This window comes from Cyprinodon tularosa, unplaced genomic scaffold (assembly GCF_016077235.1).
Source record: "Cyprinodon tularosa strain WSP-4 unplaced genomic scaffold, ASM1607723v1 ctg326, whole genome shotgun sequence".
In the NCBI taxonomy this organism is placed as follows: Eukaryota; Metazoa; Chordata; class Actinopteri; order Cyprinodontiformes; family Cyprinodontidae; genus Cyprinodon; species Cyprinodon tularosa.
The window spans coordinates 544092-565093 of record NW_024039037.1 but is presented as its reverse complement, the minus strand read 5'-3'; the positions used below and the strand labels follow the sequence as shown (position 1 = coordinate 565093).

At 37.2% G+C, this 21002-nt stretch overlaps 2 protein-coding genes across 2 annotated transcripts in view; one reads left to right on the top strand and one right to left on the bottom strand.

The window, feature by feature from the left end:
- The window catches only part of mospd2 (motile sperm domain containing 2), a 25394-nt gene extending 17370 nt beyond the window's left edge, over positions 1–8024 (bottom strand). The window contains exons 1-10 of the mRNA XM_038293417.1: positions 7761–8024; positions 6632–6854; positions 6494–6551; positions 5994–6149; positions 4142–4228; positions 2866–3020; positions 1715–1775; positions 1529–1567; positions 1317–1441; positions 902–1075 (exon numbers count right to left, since the gene is read on the bottom strand). Of these exons, the coding sequence (XP_038149345.1) occupies positions 902–1075; positions 1317–1441; positions 1529–1567; positions 1715–1775; positions 2866–3020; positions 4142–4228; positions 5994–6149; positions 6494–6551; positions 6632–6664 (888 nt within the window). The 5' untranslated portion in view covers positions 6665–6854; positions 7761–8024. The remainder of the gene's footprint in view (positions 1–901; positions 1076–1316; positions 1442–1528; positions 1568–1714; positions 1776–2865; positions 3021–4141; positions 4229–5993; positions 6150–6493; positions 6552–6631; positions 6855–7760) is intronic.
- fancb (FA complementation group B) lies at positions 7465–21002 on the top strand. The gene is made up of 8 exons (XM_038293416.1): positions 7465–8592; positions 8918–9073; positions 9156–9245; positions 9610–9738; positions 13676–13851; positions 16641–17059; positions 17138–17378; positions 19450–21002. The coding sequence occupies exons 1-8, from the start codon at positions 7684–7686 to the stop codon at positions 19865–19867; spliced, it is 2538 nt and encodes an 845-aa protein (XP_038149344.1). The 5' UTR covers positions 7465–7683; the 3' UTR covers positions 19868–21002.

The following is a 21002-nucleotide window of genomic DNA, read 5'->3' as shown; positions in this document are numbered from 1 at the left end:
ATTCTGGAAATAAAAAAAATGATCCATACTCTGTTTAACTTATTCCATACTAATCCCAACCTGGAAAATCATTAAATCTGATTCCAAACTTTAACAGCCCAATAGAAACCCTAGGAATGTGTCCATCCTAACAGGAGCCTTCATATGACTTTGCGGTGGGCGTTCACAAAGCTTCTTCTTGACCAAAAGCTAAAAAGAAAGCTTAAAAATATCCTGGTAGGAGAGCCGGTTAATCCTGATGGGGAGTTAGAAGAATTGGTGACATACATGACATGAGCTGAAGGGCTGTCAGCATGCAGGGTGCAGCACTGAGAAACCCTAGAGAGGGAGTCGACAGCAGCTTCAACATATCCACAGTGCAGGGATTCTCACTGAGTGCTGTTTGCTGCAGGCAGAAGGAATCTAGTGACGGCAGGGAAGAGCTTAGGAATACTTTGTGGACACCATAAGGAACAGAGGAGCAGCGGAGGGACTGTGAGGGCTTAGCTGGATATAATGAAAGCCAAAAAACCCCTAAAGGACATATTTAACAGACACCATGAAAAACAGCTTAATGGAAATCGCATAACTGGCCTGATTTCACTCTGTAATCTGAAGGTTTGAACTAAACAGAATAGGACTCAGAGTTTTAAATGCATAAATCTAACCTGGTCAGTTACACCTTACATGAAACAATGTCAACAGAAAACCAGGAGCTGCCAAATGTACAAAAGTTAAAAAATAAAAAGACTTTATTTCTCAACCGCATGAGAAAATCACTATAACAACCCTAAACAGTTGAAATGAGGTCAAAGGCAGACTACTTAGAGAACACATGCTGCAACTGAGCTGAAGTATTTCTGAAGTTTCAAAACAGAAAATATAAAAAGCTAATTTTTTTTTATTTTATTTAACAGTTTACCTTTTTGGGCTTTGCCACAATCTCAGAGTTGAAGCTGGATTCCAGGGTTTCTCTGCTCTCCATCTCACCCTCCTTGCTCTCCATGTCGTCCTCGCTGACGATCGGTCCATTCTCACTGAGCGGTGTTTGGAAGTCATCGTCTGGCAGAGGGGGGTAGGTGTACTTGAAGGGATCCTGGGCATCATCAAGCGGGGGATATAGAAAAAAAAAATTTGAAAGGAAAGCCAAGTTAGGACATAAATCAAGACCAGAAGCTTTTAGCAGATAGCTGAGCAACTTTCAGTCAGCATACAGTTCCAGCTAAACTGACCAAACAAGCAGGCAAGAAAAACTGTAAGATTTGGTTTCTTTAAAATAGTCAATTCTAACATGTATTTTCTAAAAGAAATCTATCAGGAAAAAGATAAGAGCATACCGTTCCACCCAGGTGGGACGGAAGGTACTCTGGACCTATAAACGTCTGGACCTCAGCTTTGGAAGCAAACTTGAGCTTAGCGATGGCTTCGGGACCCAACCAGGACTTCACAATTTTCCACGCAGCTGCAACAAGGAGACAAGATGTAAGCTTGTATTTTTAAAGTCACAGAACCTCTATTATCGATCACGGTAAGGCCGACTCATCCTCACCGTTCATGATCCAAGGCATATCCACAATGATCATTTTGGCTGAAATAAGAAAATGTTCCTCGGTGAGAATATGGCTTTCTGATAGCACATTGGACTCATAAGCATCTGTAAGATCACTAGTAATGACTGAAATACAGCATCTATGACACATAGCTGCAATTTATCTTTAAGGGTGATGTTACTTACATAAAAACTTTGGATAGTACACTTTGAAGCAATTAATGACATACTTTACAAAGTCCATGTCCTAAAACAAACAAAAAAAGATTCATAAATGAAACAACCTTAAAAGACTTCAAGTATAAAGTGTGAAAAGCAGAATGTTTGGGGAGTGTGGCGTGGTGGTTAAGGCATTGCGTTTAGAATCCCCAAGGGGATGGGTTAAATGCAGAGAGTGAATTTCGTTGATTTATACTTGTGACAGTGTAATGACAATAAAAAAAAAGCTGAAATGTTTGCTCTCCTTTGATCGCCTCTCGATCTGAAACTAGCCAAATTCACTGCTAGCTTGTTTGAAATCTTCCCAACTCAGTTAATTTCTAACACTATTACAAAAAGTGCAGTTTATCTAAATATATTATGTTTTGAGAAGATTTTATTTCCATCTTTATAAAGTTTTACCGACTCTGATTAGTTGAAACGCTTGATGAATCATAAGGGTGGAGGGGAAGGGGTTTTGCTCTACTGGTTATTTTAACTGGCCTGATTACACAGGCTGACAGATAGGATCTGTGGGCCGTGGCAGGGCAGCATAAATGGTTAGAATCCTCACTCTTTCCCACCGGACTCACTGCTGCTAAGCCCTCCAACGATGTCTTTCCAAAAGGATCATCAAAACAAGGCGTTTCATATTTGAGCTCTACAGATGTTCATTCTTTCTGCATTTACTTGTCAATTAATTGCAAATTTAACAGGCCTTTCACTGGCAGAGCATCACTGACTGAGAGCTTCCTCAAGAGGAAAACATCCATGAAAAAGCGAGTGAAAGGATTAAATGTCCAAAGAGAACCACTGAAGAGCTGGACCTCCTGGAGGGTCTTGTCTTAAACACCAGGATGAATGAGGATATGATTGCAGGCACTCCCTCTTATCATAATAAACTTCAATATTCCCTATATATACATACCAATGCTCTTCCATATCAATGCATTTTTTGCGCCATGTTTTTTCCCCCTACACTGTTTACACTTGAGCACTGCTGCCCTTTAAGGAATGGCAATATTCATTTACTGTCTGATAAGCTGTACTAAAGAAATTTTGTTTTTATACACTCTATGCATACAAAATTACAATAAAAGCAGTCTAAGTCTTATGAAGTACAAAGAAAATGGACTTACAATATTGCCAATGCCAGAGTCTGTCATGTCGAACACGACAGTGAGAGGCATCCCAGGTTCCTTCTTCGCATAGCGCTCCAACCAGAAGGCGATGTACTTCTTCTTGTCCACAGCCGTCTTTGCATCTTTAAAATGCAGCTTCACCTTAAACCAGACTTTAAAAGAGAAGAACAGATTCTGCTTTACTTCACAAAATAACTTAGAAATGTCCACCTATTTCTTTAATGGAAATGAAACAGCTGAGCTACACGTATACCAGACATGTGTTAGCTGGCATCAGTGTACCTAAAGATTTTAAAAAGAGGCTGTTTCAAAACTTAAACACAGCACTCCAGTGACTTTGATAAGTTTTAGTGGGATGAAATAGGTACAAGGATCAAAGTTCTCCTTGGCTGTATAACACATAGAGCAAAGCAAAGTTGCCCCTCCCCAACCTGTTGCTGGGAGAAGCAAAAAACAGAAAAGCCTGCAGAAAAATTTTTCTTGCTTACAAGAAGGAAAGACGGTTAAGCCAAAGTAAAATTTCTACAATCATGGTGTAGAAAGTGAAGCAGCAGCCATCGAACTAAAACACATTTACAGAAACTACGTATGAGTAACTGTAATATTTAATTTCCCTTTGGGATGGGAATGCAGGTGGCGCAGTGGTTGATGTGCACAACCCATGAACAGAGGCCTTAGTCTCTGACACGGCCGACCTGGGTTCGAATCCGGCCTGTGGTCCTTTGCCGTATCTCTTTCCCCTCTCTAATATCCCCATTCTTGTTAGCCTACTGTCCAAAAAATTAGCCACTAGTGTCGTACAAACTGAAAAAAAGAAAAAAAAAATATATATATATATTTTCCCTTTGAGATTAATAAAGTATTTATGAATTTGAATTGAATCAGTCCTAATAAGGCAGATCTATTATACTCTATAGGAGCACTAAGCAACAATTTCTGGCATTATGAATGTTTACTTGAAAACTACCACAACACGTGCTCCATGTTTCTGCTGAATTCTACATATGAAAGTAACAATTGTTAAAACTAAGATATAACATGGTTATAATAGCTTAAATAGTTTTAAATTGTTTTACCAACAATATGAGTAACTGCTATTTATATAAAAAACATTAATTTGATATTTTAATGCTTTTTACTAAATTTCACAAAGTTTCTGAGGTACTTTTACACAAAAAACCCAGTGAATATATGTAATCATCCCATGCTTTAAGAGTCTCCCATTAAATGTCAGTGTGCGCGTGGGTGGAGCTAAATGAGGAGGGGTGCATACAGAGCTTGTTGCCTTCTTTGTCGTAGCCATGGAGGTAGACGGCACCGGACTCAAACATCCACCTGGGAATGGTGCTCTCAGTAATATCTACAGTCAACAACAAACAAATTACATACGTTAATGAAATTAAGAGATAAAGCTACAGATAACACGACATGCAAACATTGAAGGTAATCTGGATCATGTTAACCTGCTTTATGGTTTCTAAAAGTCTATATTTTAAAGCACACAAGTTTTTTTTTTTTGCAGGTTCCCCCTCGCCCGAGGCACTAATGACTCATATAAATCACATTTCCTAAAACAAGCCAGGGAAAAATAGAATTTACTGGATTAAAAGGCCAGCAAATAACAAGTCTTTCAAATCATCAGGAGAAACAGAGACTATTGTTCCCTGTGGTAACTTACGCATAGAGATATGGCTGTTTAACACACAAAGACCCTCTGTTTTCCTCAGATAAGCACAAGGGCAACCACAGATTTGTGTTTGGAGCTTGAAACACATATGCCAATGTCAACAGTTCTAGTAAAGCTGGATATTGAACTTTAGTATTTAGTGGGACAAGCATGATTTCTCCCACCACAACCCGCCTTTCCCCCCAAATACTTCTGTACAAAACAAAAAGAAAGATCAACTGGCTGTATATAAACATGTGAACACCAATATATGTATGCTTTATTTACTGAAAAGTTTTTATATTTATATTTATTAAAGTCTGTATACTTTGAAGACATGAAACTGAAGCTGAAGTTATTTTTGGTGCAAACAATTTTGGCCCATAAAAATGTTTCTGCTGAGGATTTCTTGGAGAACTATCAATGTCAGATCTGTAATTTAATATTAATTATTTGCAGATTTAAGTCAAGTTTTTTTTCATATAAAAAGGGTTGTCATTATCCTTAGAAAAATGTGTTATTAAGCAAAAAAAAGTCATATTGATCAAATATTGAATCCAATGCAGACTCAATTACAACTGTCTGTGATTTCCCCTAAAAGTTGAATCTCTGTTGAAACCAAAAAGACAACATACATGATTACTACAGATAATTGTTTTTTTTATCCTGATGTCATGTTCCAACAGTTTATCTTAGGCAATGTGGTGTAACTAACTTGTTATAAATCCAAAGATCGGATTTTTGTTCTGGTATTTTTCCAGCATGAGCAAAGTCTGGTGTTCATCCAAACTTTGCAAAGGATTTTTTTTTTTTTTTCCAAACCTATATAACTAAGTAATTAACTTCACTTGAAATATATAAAACAATCTGAATATATTATTGCTTTGTTGCATAATTTACTCTGGTAACATTCAGATTGTAGGAAAAAAATTTTTTTACAGCACTTGTCCAATTCAATCTGTTCAGCTAAATCATGAAAATCAGTAAACCAATCTAATCTACTTGTTTAAAAAAAAAATAAATAAATAAAAAATGGAACCAGCTGAAATCTCAAAGAAAACCAAAATGGGCCGAGAAGCCTGATAAGGCTAAAAATGTTTATCCGAATGCGCTGTCCAAAAGAAGGATTAGAACACTTTAAATAGGGTTGAAAAATGTTTAAACAATATATGGATCAAACATATGACACATAAGATGTGGGCCTTTTTAAGAAAATTGTATTGAGTGAACTGATCCACTTGAATTATTTTTATATCAAGTCACATTTGGAGTTTTATTCGTTTATGGCCCTGGTTTTTTTTTTTAAGACAGTCGTAAATTGAGGGACATGAATTACCAGTAATTTTTAGCTTTTAGAACAGAGTAGGAATTTAAAATTCTACCAATATACACACAAAAAAGGGTCAAACATTTAATTCCTTTGAAAATGTAAACAGTTCTAAGCATCCTAAAGTCTTACCATTTACACCTAACTCTTTTCTCCAGAGCAGACTATCATCTATCATCTTTAAGGCATCATCCACCACATACTGCCTCCATGTGAGGTAGGCTTCTACCAAAGCATCGTCCTGCTCAAGCCTCTCCACGTCCCTGGAGTCATACTTATCTGTTGAGTCTGCAAACAGAACACACAAAAAAACGGAATCACGTGACATTCAGACAGGTCTGTAGAAGCAGGTTTCACTTTCAAATAAACGTGGCTTTAAAAACTCTAAACTGTCAATGGGTGGATCAATGACCCAACAGAAAGCTAAAATATGAGCCATCTAGGCTCGTATTTAAATGCTAAGTGGAGCACTTGTTGAAGCATAACTGAGAACTTGTTGCCACGGGAAATGAATCTTTGAATATATGCAAACAATTACGCATGTAAAAAGAGGAAAAAACGTATAAAGGGAAATTAATATCCACGAAGTAAATACATTTCAGTTGATCAAAAACTTGTATATTTCGTGTTACCTTTAAGTAACTCGCTATTGAATCTTTGCCTGGTCTCATCGATTTTCTTCTCAAGATCCTGTAAAAAAACAGAGTTGCTTCGGTTTAGATTGGGGTTGGATTTCAGCAAAGTAAACATTTCTAACGGTCATCAAGTACCTGCTCTCCCTGCTGCGGATCATGATCTGCCATATTCAACCGTCCACCCGGCTCTGTCGTAGTTCCGCGTTGTTATTGTGTTTTCTTTTTTCCCCCCTGGCTGCTAAGTTAGCAAACTAGCTGCACTAATGAATCACAGCTAAAAGTAAGAAACCGGAATCCTGACGCCGCCATGTTGGCTCCGCTCGTGGCCACACCTCCCAGCCGGGGCAGTTTTGTTTATCTGTGATGAAAAGAGAACAAGAGTAGATAATGTTTTTTTTTTTTTGTCCAAACAACCAGTGCTCCCATTGAATGATGAAATATAGCTGTATATTCTACGATATAGTAAAAAAATTATGTTATATTTTGCTGTTGTTTAGAAAATAATTACCCACAATGCAATTGGGTCGACTGGGAGAGTTTAGTTCAAGTGAGCGGGGTGACGCCGAAGCTCGCTTTCGAATGAACATTAAATAAATAAAAAAACATCACATAGCTTGGGATCTCGACTATATGACGAATAATAACTTTAGGTTACAACTGTAATGCTAGGACTTATGCAATCGTAAAATTCTATGAAAAAAAATCATATTAACTAGATTTAAAAGAATCCTACATTTAAAAACAAACAAACAATTAACATGGAACTTAAGTTGCACGTCTTAAAATGTATTATTTATTAAATTGCACAAATCTGGAGGAGTAGCAGAAGCCAGAAACGGTGAAAATAAAACTATCAACTATCCACATTAATCTTTTTTTTTCTTGGTATGCTAAACTCATCATCTAAGAATGAAAGAAAATGTGTAATATTCCTTTACCAAAAGTAAAAGTTTCACCCTACAATACGAAGGCCAACTTCAGCGTAAGTGTGGCGCGATAGTTTGATTGCTGACAGGTCAATGTTGAATATCAAGCCCTAGACGACTCGAAAAGTTAAATGTGCGTCTTTGTATTGGTAATAGAGATACATTAGGCGTATATTTCTATCTTTATTTGGAGTCACTAAGTCATGTAAGTAATAAGCTCAACCCCCTAAACGCGACAAACCTGACAAGAAGCGTCTAATAATGGAGCCGTTTTCCCCGGAAGATTTGAATCAAAATCCCCACAGCCTCTCACACAGCGGAAAGATAATCCTATTTACCTGCAACCAAGACCCAGCCTGCAATGGAAGCGAAAGAAACTGGCTAAACTTCCGCAGCTTCTCCTTTGCACGTGAAGTCAACGCGTTCCTGAAGGCAACAGAGGGGACAGCAGCCATCAGCAGGAAACTGTCAGCTCATGTGGACATCGTGACGTGTAACTGTGCTGTAGATGTTCAGAGAAGGGTTAAAACTCCGTTCGTTTTGGTGACAAAGAAGAGTGAAAAAGGGGGCAGCTTCCAGTATAGTCTGCTCTCACTTAACGGTTTAGACAGACTGGAGCCCTGCATCGAGTTCAAGCTTCCCTATCAAATGCAGGGAAACGTGCGCATCCTGCAGGGCCCCACAGTGCTGTGGAGCCACGATCAAAGCGTGTTTTATACATCCCCCAATGCAAAGGGGGTCAGAATGATCCCCATTCAAATGTCAAAATGTGTTTTTGGAGAGATCCACATCCATAAAGGACAGATTTTTGCTCTTGGACTTTCAGAAGCACCCCTAACTAACCAATACCCTACACTTGGTTATTTTCTTGAAAAGGGACAAGTGTTTGAGGGCTCTTCGATTTTGCCCCATCCCTACATTTGTATCACACAGTGCATGCAGGTTCTAACAGCTGATAGGGTGGATGATGTGCTGAGATGTGTTGTTATTGCAGCAACTTCACATCAGCAGCTTGTGCTTTTTGAAAATGGTTTAGTTAAAGAAACTTGTGAACTGCCCTTTGAGCAGGCTGAAGACATTCAGATTGTTAACACAGGGAGAAATGGCTGTCTTTTTGTTGTATTCTTTAAGCAGGGCCACGCTTGTTCTGTATGGAAGGACACATTCCAGGTAGGTATAAACTGGAGTTTACTGTGTTTTGTAAAATGATGCACACCCCTCCTACAGGTTCAATGTGGTGGTATCTATAAAATAGATCTAGATTTTCCAGATTATATAAGTAAAGACAGAGGATTATGTATAATAATCCTCGCTCTTTACATTTAATCCCCCATTGTGTTTGTCTATTACATACATCCTGATTACCTTCCTAAAAGTATGTGGGTTTAAAATGGTAAAAACTGAACATCTTTAAGGGGTGTTACTATTTTTTAGAGATGCAGTTATACTATCTGGATTATCTTTAAACCCATTTTGTACCACAAATTTTCTCCAGATAGCCTCCTGTTGGTCAGATGTCGGCTCCGTCCATGTGGATGATTTCTTCGGGTGCGGAACTGAGCAGATGCTTCTGCTTTTCAAGAACCAAAGCTTAGCAAAGGAGCCACTAGAAAATTTCCTTCTGACTGACCTTTGTGGTATTTCTTACTCTGTAAGGCCACCTTAGTTAACTTTGCATTAACAAAGATGACTGGTAGATAATTCTAAGTTAAATAAAAATCTTTTTTTTTTAGTGTGGTCAAGGCTTTGAAGGCATGAAGACAAGCTCGCCTCCTCAGGAAAGCTCACTCCTCACCCTTCGAGCTTTGGAATCCAGATTACAGGTGAGTTGTTCAAACTTCATACAAAAGAAACCCCAAAAACAATTTTTTTTGGTTCATAATATTGCAATATAAGCATTACTCTGACATTATTTAACAGAAACGTTTTTTTTTTTTATGTTTACAAAACTTATTTTTTACTTTAGAATTTAATGGTAAAATGTTTTAAAATGTTCCTATCTCTTCTTCTTATCTGCTACTTTGTGGTGGTTTATCATATGAAATCCTAGCAGAGTACCCTACAATTTTTCATACATTTAGAAAGCGTTTCCTCTGTTAAAAAAAAGTTAATTTAAGTGAGTTTTAATGATGTTTTGTTATATATTGTGTTAAGACGGCTCCTTGTCAATTGTTGTTTTTAATCTAGAGTGGATTGATTGTCCTTCAAGAGCTTGAAAGTGAACTGAGAGTGAAGGACAGAGTTCTGCAGCAATCAATCCAAGTCCTCACTGCAACACTTTCAGGGAGGGAGACCTTTCTAAGCCAACCTGAGCAGGTACTGTTCATGTACTGTTTAACCCTCAGAACTGACTGGCTGTGCTACATGAGCTGTCTAAGCATACGCTATATCTATTTCATGCACAGATTTACAGAGAATTATTATACTCTGTAAAAGGTTTTAAGATAAACAACTCTAGGTTAAGGCATTTTACGCACACTGCTACTATTTACTTTGCTCACTCTTAAAAATCCATATGATCTTTATGATTCTCCATGAAAATAAGTATAAAAACACATTTGCCAACTTTGCTTTTGACCTCTGAAAATTTCTGTACAATGAATGCAATTCAAGGAATAAAGTTTTTAAAAATATATATTTTCCTCTTGATTTGATTGAAGGATATTTAATTTGTAATCAGCACTCCATTTGTTCCTTAACGTATATAAAAATAAAAATGCAAGAGAGATCTGCATCTCTGAGGCACTGTTCTTAACAGGGAGTTAAGAAGAGACTGCACCTTTTTAAGTAAGGCTGATAAGTCTTGATCTACATATGTGATTCTTATTTGATGGGTAAAAAAAGTTGGGAATTTTTTATGTCAGTATTTTCAGGCACTGAAAAAGAAATAGAGTTTTAAAGGATGTGCAATATGTTTTAAAAAACATGAGTTATGTGATCCCCAATAATGAGTTTGTATGGTACCATGTGGGTTTTGCATAGAATATTACAATAAAAATAAAATTTAGATTATTGTGCAGCCCTGGTTTAGTTATGTTTATTATTTTGTTAACATAAAAAGAAAAGCTAATTTCATGATTGAAATCATTTATAAGGATGACATAAAAAAATTATGATTTTTTTTTTCTGTATTTGCATTTATGCTGCTTAACTAAGTGGTGAGGTTGTTATACAGTTATGAGCACAGTGTATTTTTCCAGGCAGGAGAAAAATATTTTTTTAAATTCTGCACATTGTCTTTGGACAGCTTCCCCTCCCTATGAGATGGGTGTTTCTTCTTGGGGCGCAGTGCCTTGAAGCCTAGTTCTTGAACAATCAGTTAAGCCAAACCCTTGGGTGTAATCATGTCATGTCCATAGTACAGTACGAGCTGACAAAGTTGGTAAGATGAGCTGACATTTTAAGGGAACATTTCTTGTTCTTTTTATTAGGAAATGGTACTGATTTATTCTTAAATTTTAACCCAGTCTTTTTTCATCTTCTTTTTTTTAAACTTATATTCATACAATTTACTCTGATAAATGTCTGTTGGTTACAGAGAAACTGATAGTTGAAGGGAAGTTAAATCCTGTCTGAACAAGTACTCCATGCTACTTGTCCTTCCTGTTAAATGATAAAAAACTCAACGGTCTAACTGAAACAAAGAGATTAATATAAGTCTGGCTGGCAAACACTGTGTAGTTTCATTCAACAAGAATGTCACAGTACATGTAGTCCATGTAGTGTAGTCCAACGGGCTGGGTTAAAGGGACAGTTTGATTATTTTAAAGTTAGATTCCATGGAGTCTTTTTCGGAGGTGAAACCAGTTATGCGCTAACTTAACCCTTCAGTTTGAATGAACTGCATCATAGCTTTACAGAACCATATTTCAAACATTTAAGTAACACATTTTTCCCCTTAATTTAATGGCAAAACTAAACTGCACATTAAGCAGAATTTAAGGCTGGATATTTGAGCACTCGTCATTTAATTGGTTCTTCTCCAAGCTTTAGGAGCAAAGGGTTTAGATTGAAGAGATTAGGGCTGCAACTAATGATTATTTTGCCAATCGATTAATCTGTCGATTATTTAGCAAAGGGTTCCTTAAAGAAGAATTTTTGCAAAATTAAACCTATTGCAAATAAACCTTTTTCTCTTGAGCAGTGCTAGGTAGAGCATGTTCACAGAAGAAAAAGATTTTTATTTTAAATGCAAAATATTTACAAATTTCTTTTTACAATTGTGATATCATTACTTCTCTAAGTCGGTTGTTCTGTCAGCTTAAGGCACATTTTAGAGTCTCTATACTCCAGTTAACAATTAATCGATTACTAAGTTAGTTGACAATTATTTCAATAATGATTAATCACGATTCATCCGATTAATTGTTTCAGCCCTAGAAGAGATATGCTTCATCCCGTTTAGCTTTTTTTGCTGTTTTGTTGAAGCATTCAATTGTTTCCAGGTTTCAGCCAATTAGCTTTTTATTTGTAGTAAATTTGAAGTTGCTGCCTTCTCTGAATTATTATTTCAGCTGTTGATATTAAAGGTGTTTATGTTTGAAGTGGGGGCTTTCTTCCTGTTCAGCATATTTTTATTCCTTTGTCCTTAAACTCCCTCCACTGTTGCCATGATGTTTCGCTGTTTCTTGTTCAGGGCAGGCTTTAAACATGTCTGGTTCTTGGGTTGTTGCCCAACAACCAACCCGATTTCCTTTTAACTCCGGCTGGGTCAGATAGTGAAAGTCTCACTAGACCATACAGAAGTTCAGAAATCCTTCTGTAACCAATGCCATCATCATTTGCGACGAAAAGGTTAAGGTCTTGAGAAAGCTCTTTACTTGTACCTACATTTGTTGTTTCTTGTGTGATATTAGAGACACCTTTTTATAGGGCATCATTTGGGATTGAACCAGCTGATATTAATTTGCACTGATAAGGCGAATGCACCTCTAGAAATATGTTTACCCAAGAAAAAGGTAAATGACACAGTGGCATCTTTAATACTTTATTTGCTGTACATTTCTAAACTTAGTGGTAATGTGGGAATATTTTTCACACATTACCACAAATTTTTACAAATGTATCTGCTTAATTGCCACTTTGTCAGTGCTGGGCCATGTAGGACTACTCTAGGGCCACCCACACCTGCTATTAAGCATATTTTCCTTCTTAAGTAGCTTTGTAAATCCTTTATACAATATGTCCATGCATTCTTACCACGAGAGTTTGGTTCCAGGTGTTTACGGAGCTGCAGCTACAGATATATACCTCCCGGAATAATATTTGTAATCAACATAGGTTTTGCCTTCCATACATATGGATATCTAAGGGATACCTGCTGCTCTTGGTTCTTTTTTTATTTTTATCTTGGTTGTCTGTTGTCCTCTTTTTGCAGTCATGTTCTCTGTTTTCTTTCCCTCTCATCTCCTACAGGTGTAAAACCAGACTTCAGGGAGTTATTGCATATCTTCTGTGTTGTCTATTTTTGCTGTTTTTTTTTTATTTTCACTCTTTTCATGCACTCTTTTCTGTCTCTCTTTCTGTCTTCCCTTAGTTCTTATCCCCTCTTTCTTTCTCACCTCTTTCCATCTCTTTGTCCGTTGTATTCAATTTTACTCCCTAAATAGTTTTCAATAAAGTTTCATGTAAGAGTATCAAATGGAACCTTATGGCAACAATCATAATGGTCTGCTTTTGAGAGCAAATCTGTTCAGCTATCATTCTAAGTCTGGAACATCTATTCCCAGAGCTATAGCGGCAAAAGAGGACAGGAAAAAAAAAAACCTAAATGTAATGTCCTACCAAAATGCTTTAATATGACCATGTTAGTTTGAAAGTAGAATGAAGTTTTTAAATCATGCTAGTCAGCTGAATGGATTTTCCCAGATTATGTTTTCTTCTTTTTAAACAGCTAATGAAAGCGTGGATTGTGGATTTTAAATTTCTGAAACAGCTGATTGTAGTCGTCTATAGAATGTAATAATAAGCTTTACTACACTGGCATATTCAAGGCTTTAATCACGTAGCGTTTCCAGTATGTACCCATCAATATTAATCATTATGAAATATAAGCTAATTAAACACTGTATAGAAGCATCTAGCTTTGTGTCAGCCAAAAAGTCTTGCAGCAGTACTCTTTAATTTTAGATAGAAGCATCTGTTGGGATTGAGCCTGAAAAGCAAATTGAAATGTTTGACATAAATTGCTGCTGCTGCCAGTGGCAAAGCACATTTGTCATTGCTGATTATGGTCTCTGTGCTCTCTTTCCAGGAAGGGCTTGTTGCCCTTTGGGACAGTGATGAGGAGGAGTCCAACGATAAGACCCTTGATGACAGGATGCATGAAACACCAGCGCCGACCCCCAAATCCAAAATTGACAAGCTCTGGCACCGCATCGCTGATGACCAACTGGTTGTTGGATTGATTCTAAATGCTGAAAGGGACATGTAAATATATATATATATTTATTTTTTCATCATCATGCATATTAGATATATCATGTATTTTGTTTTGTAGTCTGAAAAGCATACATTCACAAAGCACTACTGTCTGACTTAAAGTGTTATAATTTTTACAAAACTATGATAAAACTACTGAAATTCATAATGTATAATTTTTTTTGAGAATATGAATTTGTTTTATTAGTTAGATTCAAAAATATTTAAAAAAATCTTACATTGCCCTGAAAAAGTGCTTTTTCCCTTCGCAGATCTATTCTAATTTTGCCTCTATGTCACACTGAAGTAAAAATACAAAACACTGTTTTCAAATTTATTTTGTTTTAAAAATAAAAAGTAACACATAAGGTCCCAATTGCATCTGTTCTTAAAAGAAATTTTAAGAGAAGATGCCATTTTCATCCAGGAGGTCACAGGAGCCCTGTGAGTTTTTATTAAATCCGTTAAAGTTAGTATTAGAGATGCACCGGTCCAGTTCTTTATGATTCAATCAGATACCGATACCTGGGCTGAGCATATGCTTTTGGCATGCTGCGTTTTTACTACATCTCTCTGATTTCCTAATCAAGTATTCAGATCCAGTCCAGTTACTAACCAAGTCAGTCAGATTCTATTCAAATCCTCTTATCAAAAGGGTTTCAACCATCTGAACCCCTCTGTCTCTGGCTGCTCTCAGCAAATCAGTTCATTTCATTTGCCAGTAATTCTGCACCTGCTGGGAAAATAAGGGTTAATGCACACCTTAAACAAAATACAGTGAAGTAAGAGACTTTTCCAGCCTGTCCTGGAAGAAAAAAAATTACCATTTAAGGATTGTTACAAAAACCAAAAAAAATTAAAGCGAAACAACCTGCCTATTCTCCTGAACTTGGCCTCCGAATTATCATGCCTGCCCACTGACAACCTCATTTTCACTATCTATGAACGGGGCAAAAGTAAATGACCTCTCAGGTTTATTACCAGGAAAGGCAATCAAACAGTTCATCAATTAGTCAATAATGAATCATTTCATTCATGAAAATTAGTAGAATTTAGTAAGTCATGCAAAGAAAGTGAGGACCAGATGAATAGTGAAAAGATAAGTGTTAGTAATGATTAGGGATGCAAATTAATCAGCGTGTGCCTAGGCAGTTTCTAAACGGCATTATATACACAGATAAAAATAAAAATGGATAAAAACTGGAGGCTGAAAACCCAGGATCAGGTCACACTGGACTTGTTTTTAACTCTCCAGCCTTATTTATAAAAAATTTGACCTAGTTAATCTGCTGAGCTCCTGAGGGTATCTTGCCCATATGCGTAAGAAATGGTATCGCTTTGTACAGTTCCAGCTCGAAGTTTGATTCATCCTGTTCTTAATCAGACTCTAATGCGATCCTAAAGACTAAATGAAACATCATCATTTTTCACATCATACACGTTAGCAGATATTAGACATCCATGGCTCCAGCCTTATCAAAATATTACACTTTGTTCTTAGCTGAAGACACCGCTCTCATTCCATTTCCAAATCTTTACCACATACAGAATGAAGATTATATCTGTATGTCCAGACAGAGGAACTGTCCTAATTAGATTAAGTTTTGTGGAAAACCTCAGTTCTGACATGCAACAGACAGCCAATACCAAAGTGTAATAAACTCAAACATCTACGATGATAATTATCCTAACAAATTTCACCATATTAGTGAAGAAAAAGGTAAATTAACACAGATATATGTACTTTATATTATTTATTAACAATAAGAAGAAGTAAATAACAGTTTCATGTATAGTGCACTGGATTAGGTTCCCTGATATCCCATATCAAATCACCAATCTCCAATCCAGGTCTTTAGTCAATATCAGAGCCGATATCAGATTGAGGTATTGGATGTCTAATTACCGGTAGTTAGTGCTCATGATTCAACAATGAAGAAGAGATCAAGGTAAAAAAAATATCTATTTAGGAGATCTAATGAGAGCATTTAATCACAGGCGAATAGTCCAGTCCGTTTTCCACCTGAGCCAGGATTTGATGCTCCTGACTCGGTCAGTGGTTCAGGAATAGCTTAATAGCATGAGTTGTAGGCCATGTTTTGTTGGGTCTGTGGATCTCAGGGCCTCTGGATGAACACCTAGGGGACCTCCATCAAACTCCACAACAATCTTTGTTGATTTATTTTTATCAAATATATTTCCTTGTAACTGTTGAACATGTGTGATATTTCAAATATACCCAATTTTGCATTTTCATTAGTCATTTGCAGTAATTCTCAAAATGAACCAAAGTAAACTGTTCAAATATATAGCTCTGTGAGTAATGAATTAAGAAAAAGGATATATTATACCATTACTCTTTTATACTTTGCTACTAATACTGTACAATAGCATTATGGTGCAGTAATATTTTCTAAGATAATACTTTTCAATGGTATTCTAAATTGTTTAGAAACACCTGTAGTCAGAGTGTATTTCCCTGGGTTTAATGTTTTCTAGACATCCCATCAGATGCAGGTTGATAATCTGATTCCCTCTTCCACATTGCCATGTTGTGTTGAGAACACATGGAGAAAAGCTCCCCATGACAATACTGCCTCCGGCGCTCAAGCACTTTTGTTTTCATCGCTAGTTTTTCCAGCTGATGTAACTTCACCAGCTTGTTGGTGTTTAATCAGTACACCAGCTGCCCTGTTTTCACAAACACACACACACTAGTTTTGTGTTTAATTCCCAGTTTGATCACATGCTATCTGTGTCATATCTGATTGTTCATGATGGTGTTATTTTTGTTCCAGTCTGGCAAGCGGTGTGAGCTTATCCCTCCTGACAGAGCCGGGCCAGAGCCTGATGCCTGCGGTAATCCAGACCCGTAGCCAAGTGTTCTGGCTGCCTGCGCTCAGCCCCTCAACACCAACTCTCTCCTCCTCATCGTCTAGCAACATATTCTTAGAGCCTGCAGCCAAAAGGAGCAAGCAGCACCTCGCCAGCAATGATCTGAATGTGTGTAGACTGGCTGTGACTGCAGCAACCAAGCTGACACCTCTGCTGACCTCTGGCAGTGTCAAGTGCCATGCCATGCTTCATTACAAGAAAGGAGAGGCTCTTTTCCCCGGGAGCAACCCGACAACAGCTGTACTGCATTGTGGCGACATTTCTGTAGATATCCATGATCTTTGCCTGAAGCCTCTGCTACAAAACCCTCAAATCAAAGCAGGTAAAATCAGATATACTTGAAAATCATTCTATAAACTTGTATTGTGTCTCATTTTATTCTTTCATTTTCTCTTTATAGATGAGGTTAGAGAAGACCTTTTGAGTCTTTTGACAGTGCTGGATCACTGGGTCTTGCATATAGACTCTCCAGATTATAGTTTGGGTGACATAGATGGCTGGATTCGGAGGAGAGAGAACTTTAAAAAGATAGAAGTAAGCCCCGAGTATCTACTTTTAGATTCTCCAGGGCCTTCTGTTCCAATGCTGCTCCGCTGGTACCAGATGAACCCTTTCCAAGGGGATTTGTCCATCCACTCCAGGTAAACCATTTCCACTGATTGATACCATTAGGTTAGCAGCAGTGCTGCCCTCTGACTAACACACAATTTCTTGAAAAGTATTCTTTCCAATTTTTATATATAGTTTGTCAAATCCAGGCATAAAAGTAATTTACTGAGATGTTATGGGCTAAACTTCTAGCTGAAGTTGGTGTGGAACTGAATGTGATTTTATACGCCTTTTTTTGCAGTTCAACCTTTTGAAAGAATTACAGCTGAATCCTGTATATCTGTACGAGCTTTGCACATCGAGAGACTTTTTTTCAGTTCATTCGCAAAATAACTTAAATTCTAAAACTATGGTAAGGCCTTTCAGTTGGATGTAGGTTTGGAGCCATTTTAATACAAATATGCTTTGATTTAAACCATTATCTAAAGGATTGTCCTGCTAATCTTTTATGCAAAGCTTTAGCAGTTAAAAATGTTTTCTTCTTGGATGGTCCTGTAATTAGAGTGGGGCAAAAAAGTATTTAGTCAGCCACCAATAGTGCAAGTTCTCCAACTCAAAAAGATGAGAGAGGCCAGTAATTTTCATCATAGATATACCTCAACTATGAGAGACAAAATGGCCATGGTGGAGTTTAGAGTGTGACTGTTGAGGTTGTGGACAGGTGTCTTTTTTACTGATAACAGGTTCAAACAGGTGCCATTAATGAAGGTAACGAGTGGAGGACAGAGGAGCCTCTTACAGAAAAAGTTACAGGTCTGTGAGAGCCAGGAATCTTGCTTGTTTGTAACTGACCAAATACTTATTTTCCACCATATTTTGCAAATAAATTCTTTAAAAATCAGACAATGTGATTTTCTGGATTTTTTTTTCTCATTTTGTCTCTCATAGTTGAGGTATATCTATGATGAAAATTACCGGCCTCTCTCATCTTTTTGAGTGTGAGAACTTGCACTATTGGTGGCTGACTAAATACTTTTTTGCCCCACTGTATCTCAATCCATCTTATAATAAACTCTTCCCTGGTGCTGAAAAGCATTCACACAGTCAACCAATATTATGATGCCATCAGGTCGGTGTCTTCAATGGGATGCAATCTGTTTTTGACACAGATAGGATTTGTCATGTTGGTAGAAAAATTACAGTTTTAATCCCTCCAGTCCAGAGTGTATTGTTCTGTAGGTCTGCCCTTTCCCTAAAATAGTTTCTGGGAAATATTTTATGAGTTTCTAATTTTCCATTCATTGTCAGGGCCAAGTTTACGGGTCCAAGTATTTGTTCTGTTGACTGATCCTCCTACCTGAGCTGTTGGTTTCTGCTGCTCCTCTAGAGTTACAGTGATTACATGGATTGGCATGTCTTAAGTTTTCTGTTTTCAGTTGTGCCTTTGTCTTTCCAAGCTTTGGATATCGTTTCATAACATAAACTTTGTTCAACCATCCCAGAACATTAATCTTGACCAGACTGGTGTGTCTCTTCATCTTTATATTTTTGTTCTTTTGTTATCTCTAACAAACCTCTAAGGGTTTTCACTGATATCAAGTTACCTGCAGGAGGACTCTTGTTTTGAATTGAAAATTGCACATTTTGCTTTCACCTCATTTTTTTTAAAGTTACTTTGTGTCTATCATATAAAATCCAGTGAAACATAGCGGATAAAGATACCAATATTTATTGGTTTGCATGGTTTAAGTTACAAAAATCCTAATAATGTGATTTAAAGCCATTTCATATCCAGAGTAGTGATTTAGAATATTTTCTTGTCAACTGCAATATGACTACATGTAGTATTAAATTATGCAGTGTTAGTGAATGCATAGAGATGAAAGCTTTGCTTTGCTAAATTTCCATAAACATGTTCCAAGATGACAACCCTTTGAAGTTGGCTAAGGTGTACATCTGAGATATTCCCTCGAATATCAAAGAGACTTTGGTGCTCTGGCAAGCTGGGCTGTTAAAATTACAAATCCAGCTAATAGATATTAAGGTGTCTTTGACAAATGGGGGGGAAAAAAATAATTAAAGGACTAAGTATATTTTAAAAACTCTGTTTTAGCGTTGATTGTATTTTAACTTACAAAATGTTGTTCTACTTTTCCCTTGCAGCCAATTACAAATGCTCCAGTTCTTAGACTCCATGCTGACATTCCTCCCTGAATCCTGCTTCATCCGACCTGTCAACTACACAAGGAGTCAAAGTACAGCTCAAGAATTTGCTTCCACTCTAGAAAAAGAGGTGCTGTCACTCAGAGAGGGCATATCCTCACTTCTGTGTGGGAAAGCTGAAGAGGAGAGAAATGAGGCACACACTGGACACGGGGGAATCCCTGAGACTGGTTCTGCACAGGAGCTTGTTGGGTGTACATGGGAGGTGTGGCAGCAGAACGTGGAGAGGAGCAGGTTGAGCCTGAGCCCTCTGGTGGATGTCAAGAGGTATCGTGAGATGATCCAAAGACTTTTAAAAGTCAAGATGGATGCAGATTTAGCCGGCGTTCAACAGGCACACATGAATTTGGTCAGTTGAATTTTGGGGAGGGTGTTTATATGTTACAATTCCTGTTATGTTTGTCCAATAAAAGGTTCTGTCTCGAAACACAGACTTAACTACACAGCTATAAGTATGACTGTTATTCATCAGTTTGCTTTAGGGACCTCCATGTCTTTAAGGCTGGAAGGTCTCCTTCCTATCACCATAATCCTTAGTCTCTGATTCTCCATAAGATCCGAGTCAGGACCATGGCTGGTTCAAAACGTTAAAATGGTTCCAGTCCGAAAGAAAAAAAAGTAAAGTTAGAACATGTATCTAAATATTTTTGTGCTGAACTTTAAATATCAAATATATATTTTAATGGATCTTTTTTTCCATTTTGCTGTTTGTTCCCGTTTATTCTTTTGACTAATTTTTCCTCCCTGATGAGTAAACCAGACATGGTTTGTTGTGCCTTAACACTCAATTATGAAACGGAAAGAATATCCTTGTTCATCCTTTCATCGAAATAAATCTTTCCAAACATGGTGAGGAAACCAGAGCCACTTTATTTCCATTTTATCAAGGCATGACATGTACCCCCCATGCTGTTGGTTGAGTCTTCTCTGCCTTTTTAAATTCATCTGTCCATTGCTTTTTGGTCCGAGTGTTTGTACAGCCAATGTCGCTTGGAACACCTCCTGGGATTTACAGCCCTTATTGCCCTAATCGCATACAGTCTTATTTCTGCTCCCTGCTTCTTTATTTCATATCCCTTTAGACCCTCTGTGTTAAAAAGGCACTCTTTAGTATCTCTGGCTTCTGCTTCTGCTGCGTTAAAGACGGGAGGTCATGGGAGGGTAAATCTTTGGCTGTAGTTGTCCAAAAGCTTTTAGTGGTGCTTTTCCCCCATGGTCAAAATATTTCACTCTTCACTGATTTTTTATAAAAAATAACACAAAAAAGTGATGTTGCACAGACTGTTCTCATTGCAGTGATATTCAACTTAATACACAAGTTAGATGCATAGGGTTATTGGCAGCTTGACCAGTTTGGCTTGAAAGGATGGGCTACTTTTTCCTCAATCTTCTTTTTATAATTTTAATTTTCTCTAAACTTAGTTATGATATGCATTGGATTTTTGTAACTATTTCTGTTATGTTATTTATAGTAAAGCAAAATTGATTACCCT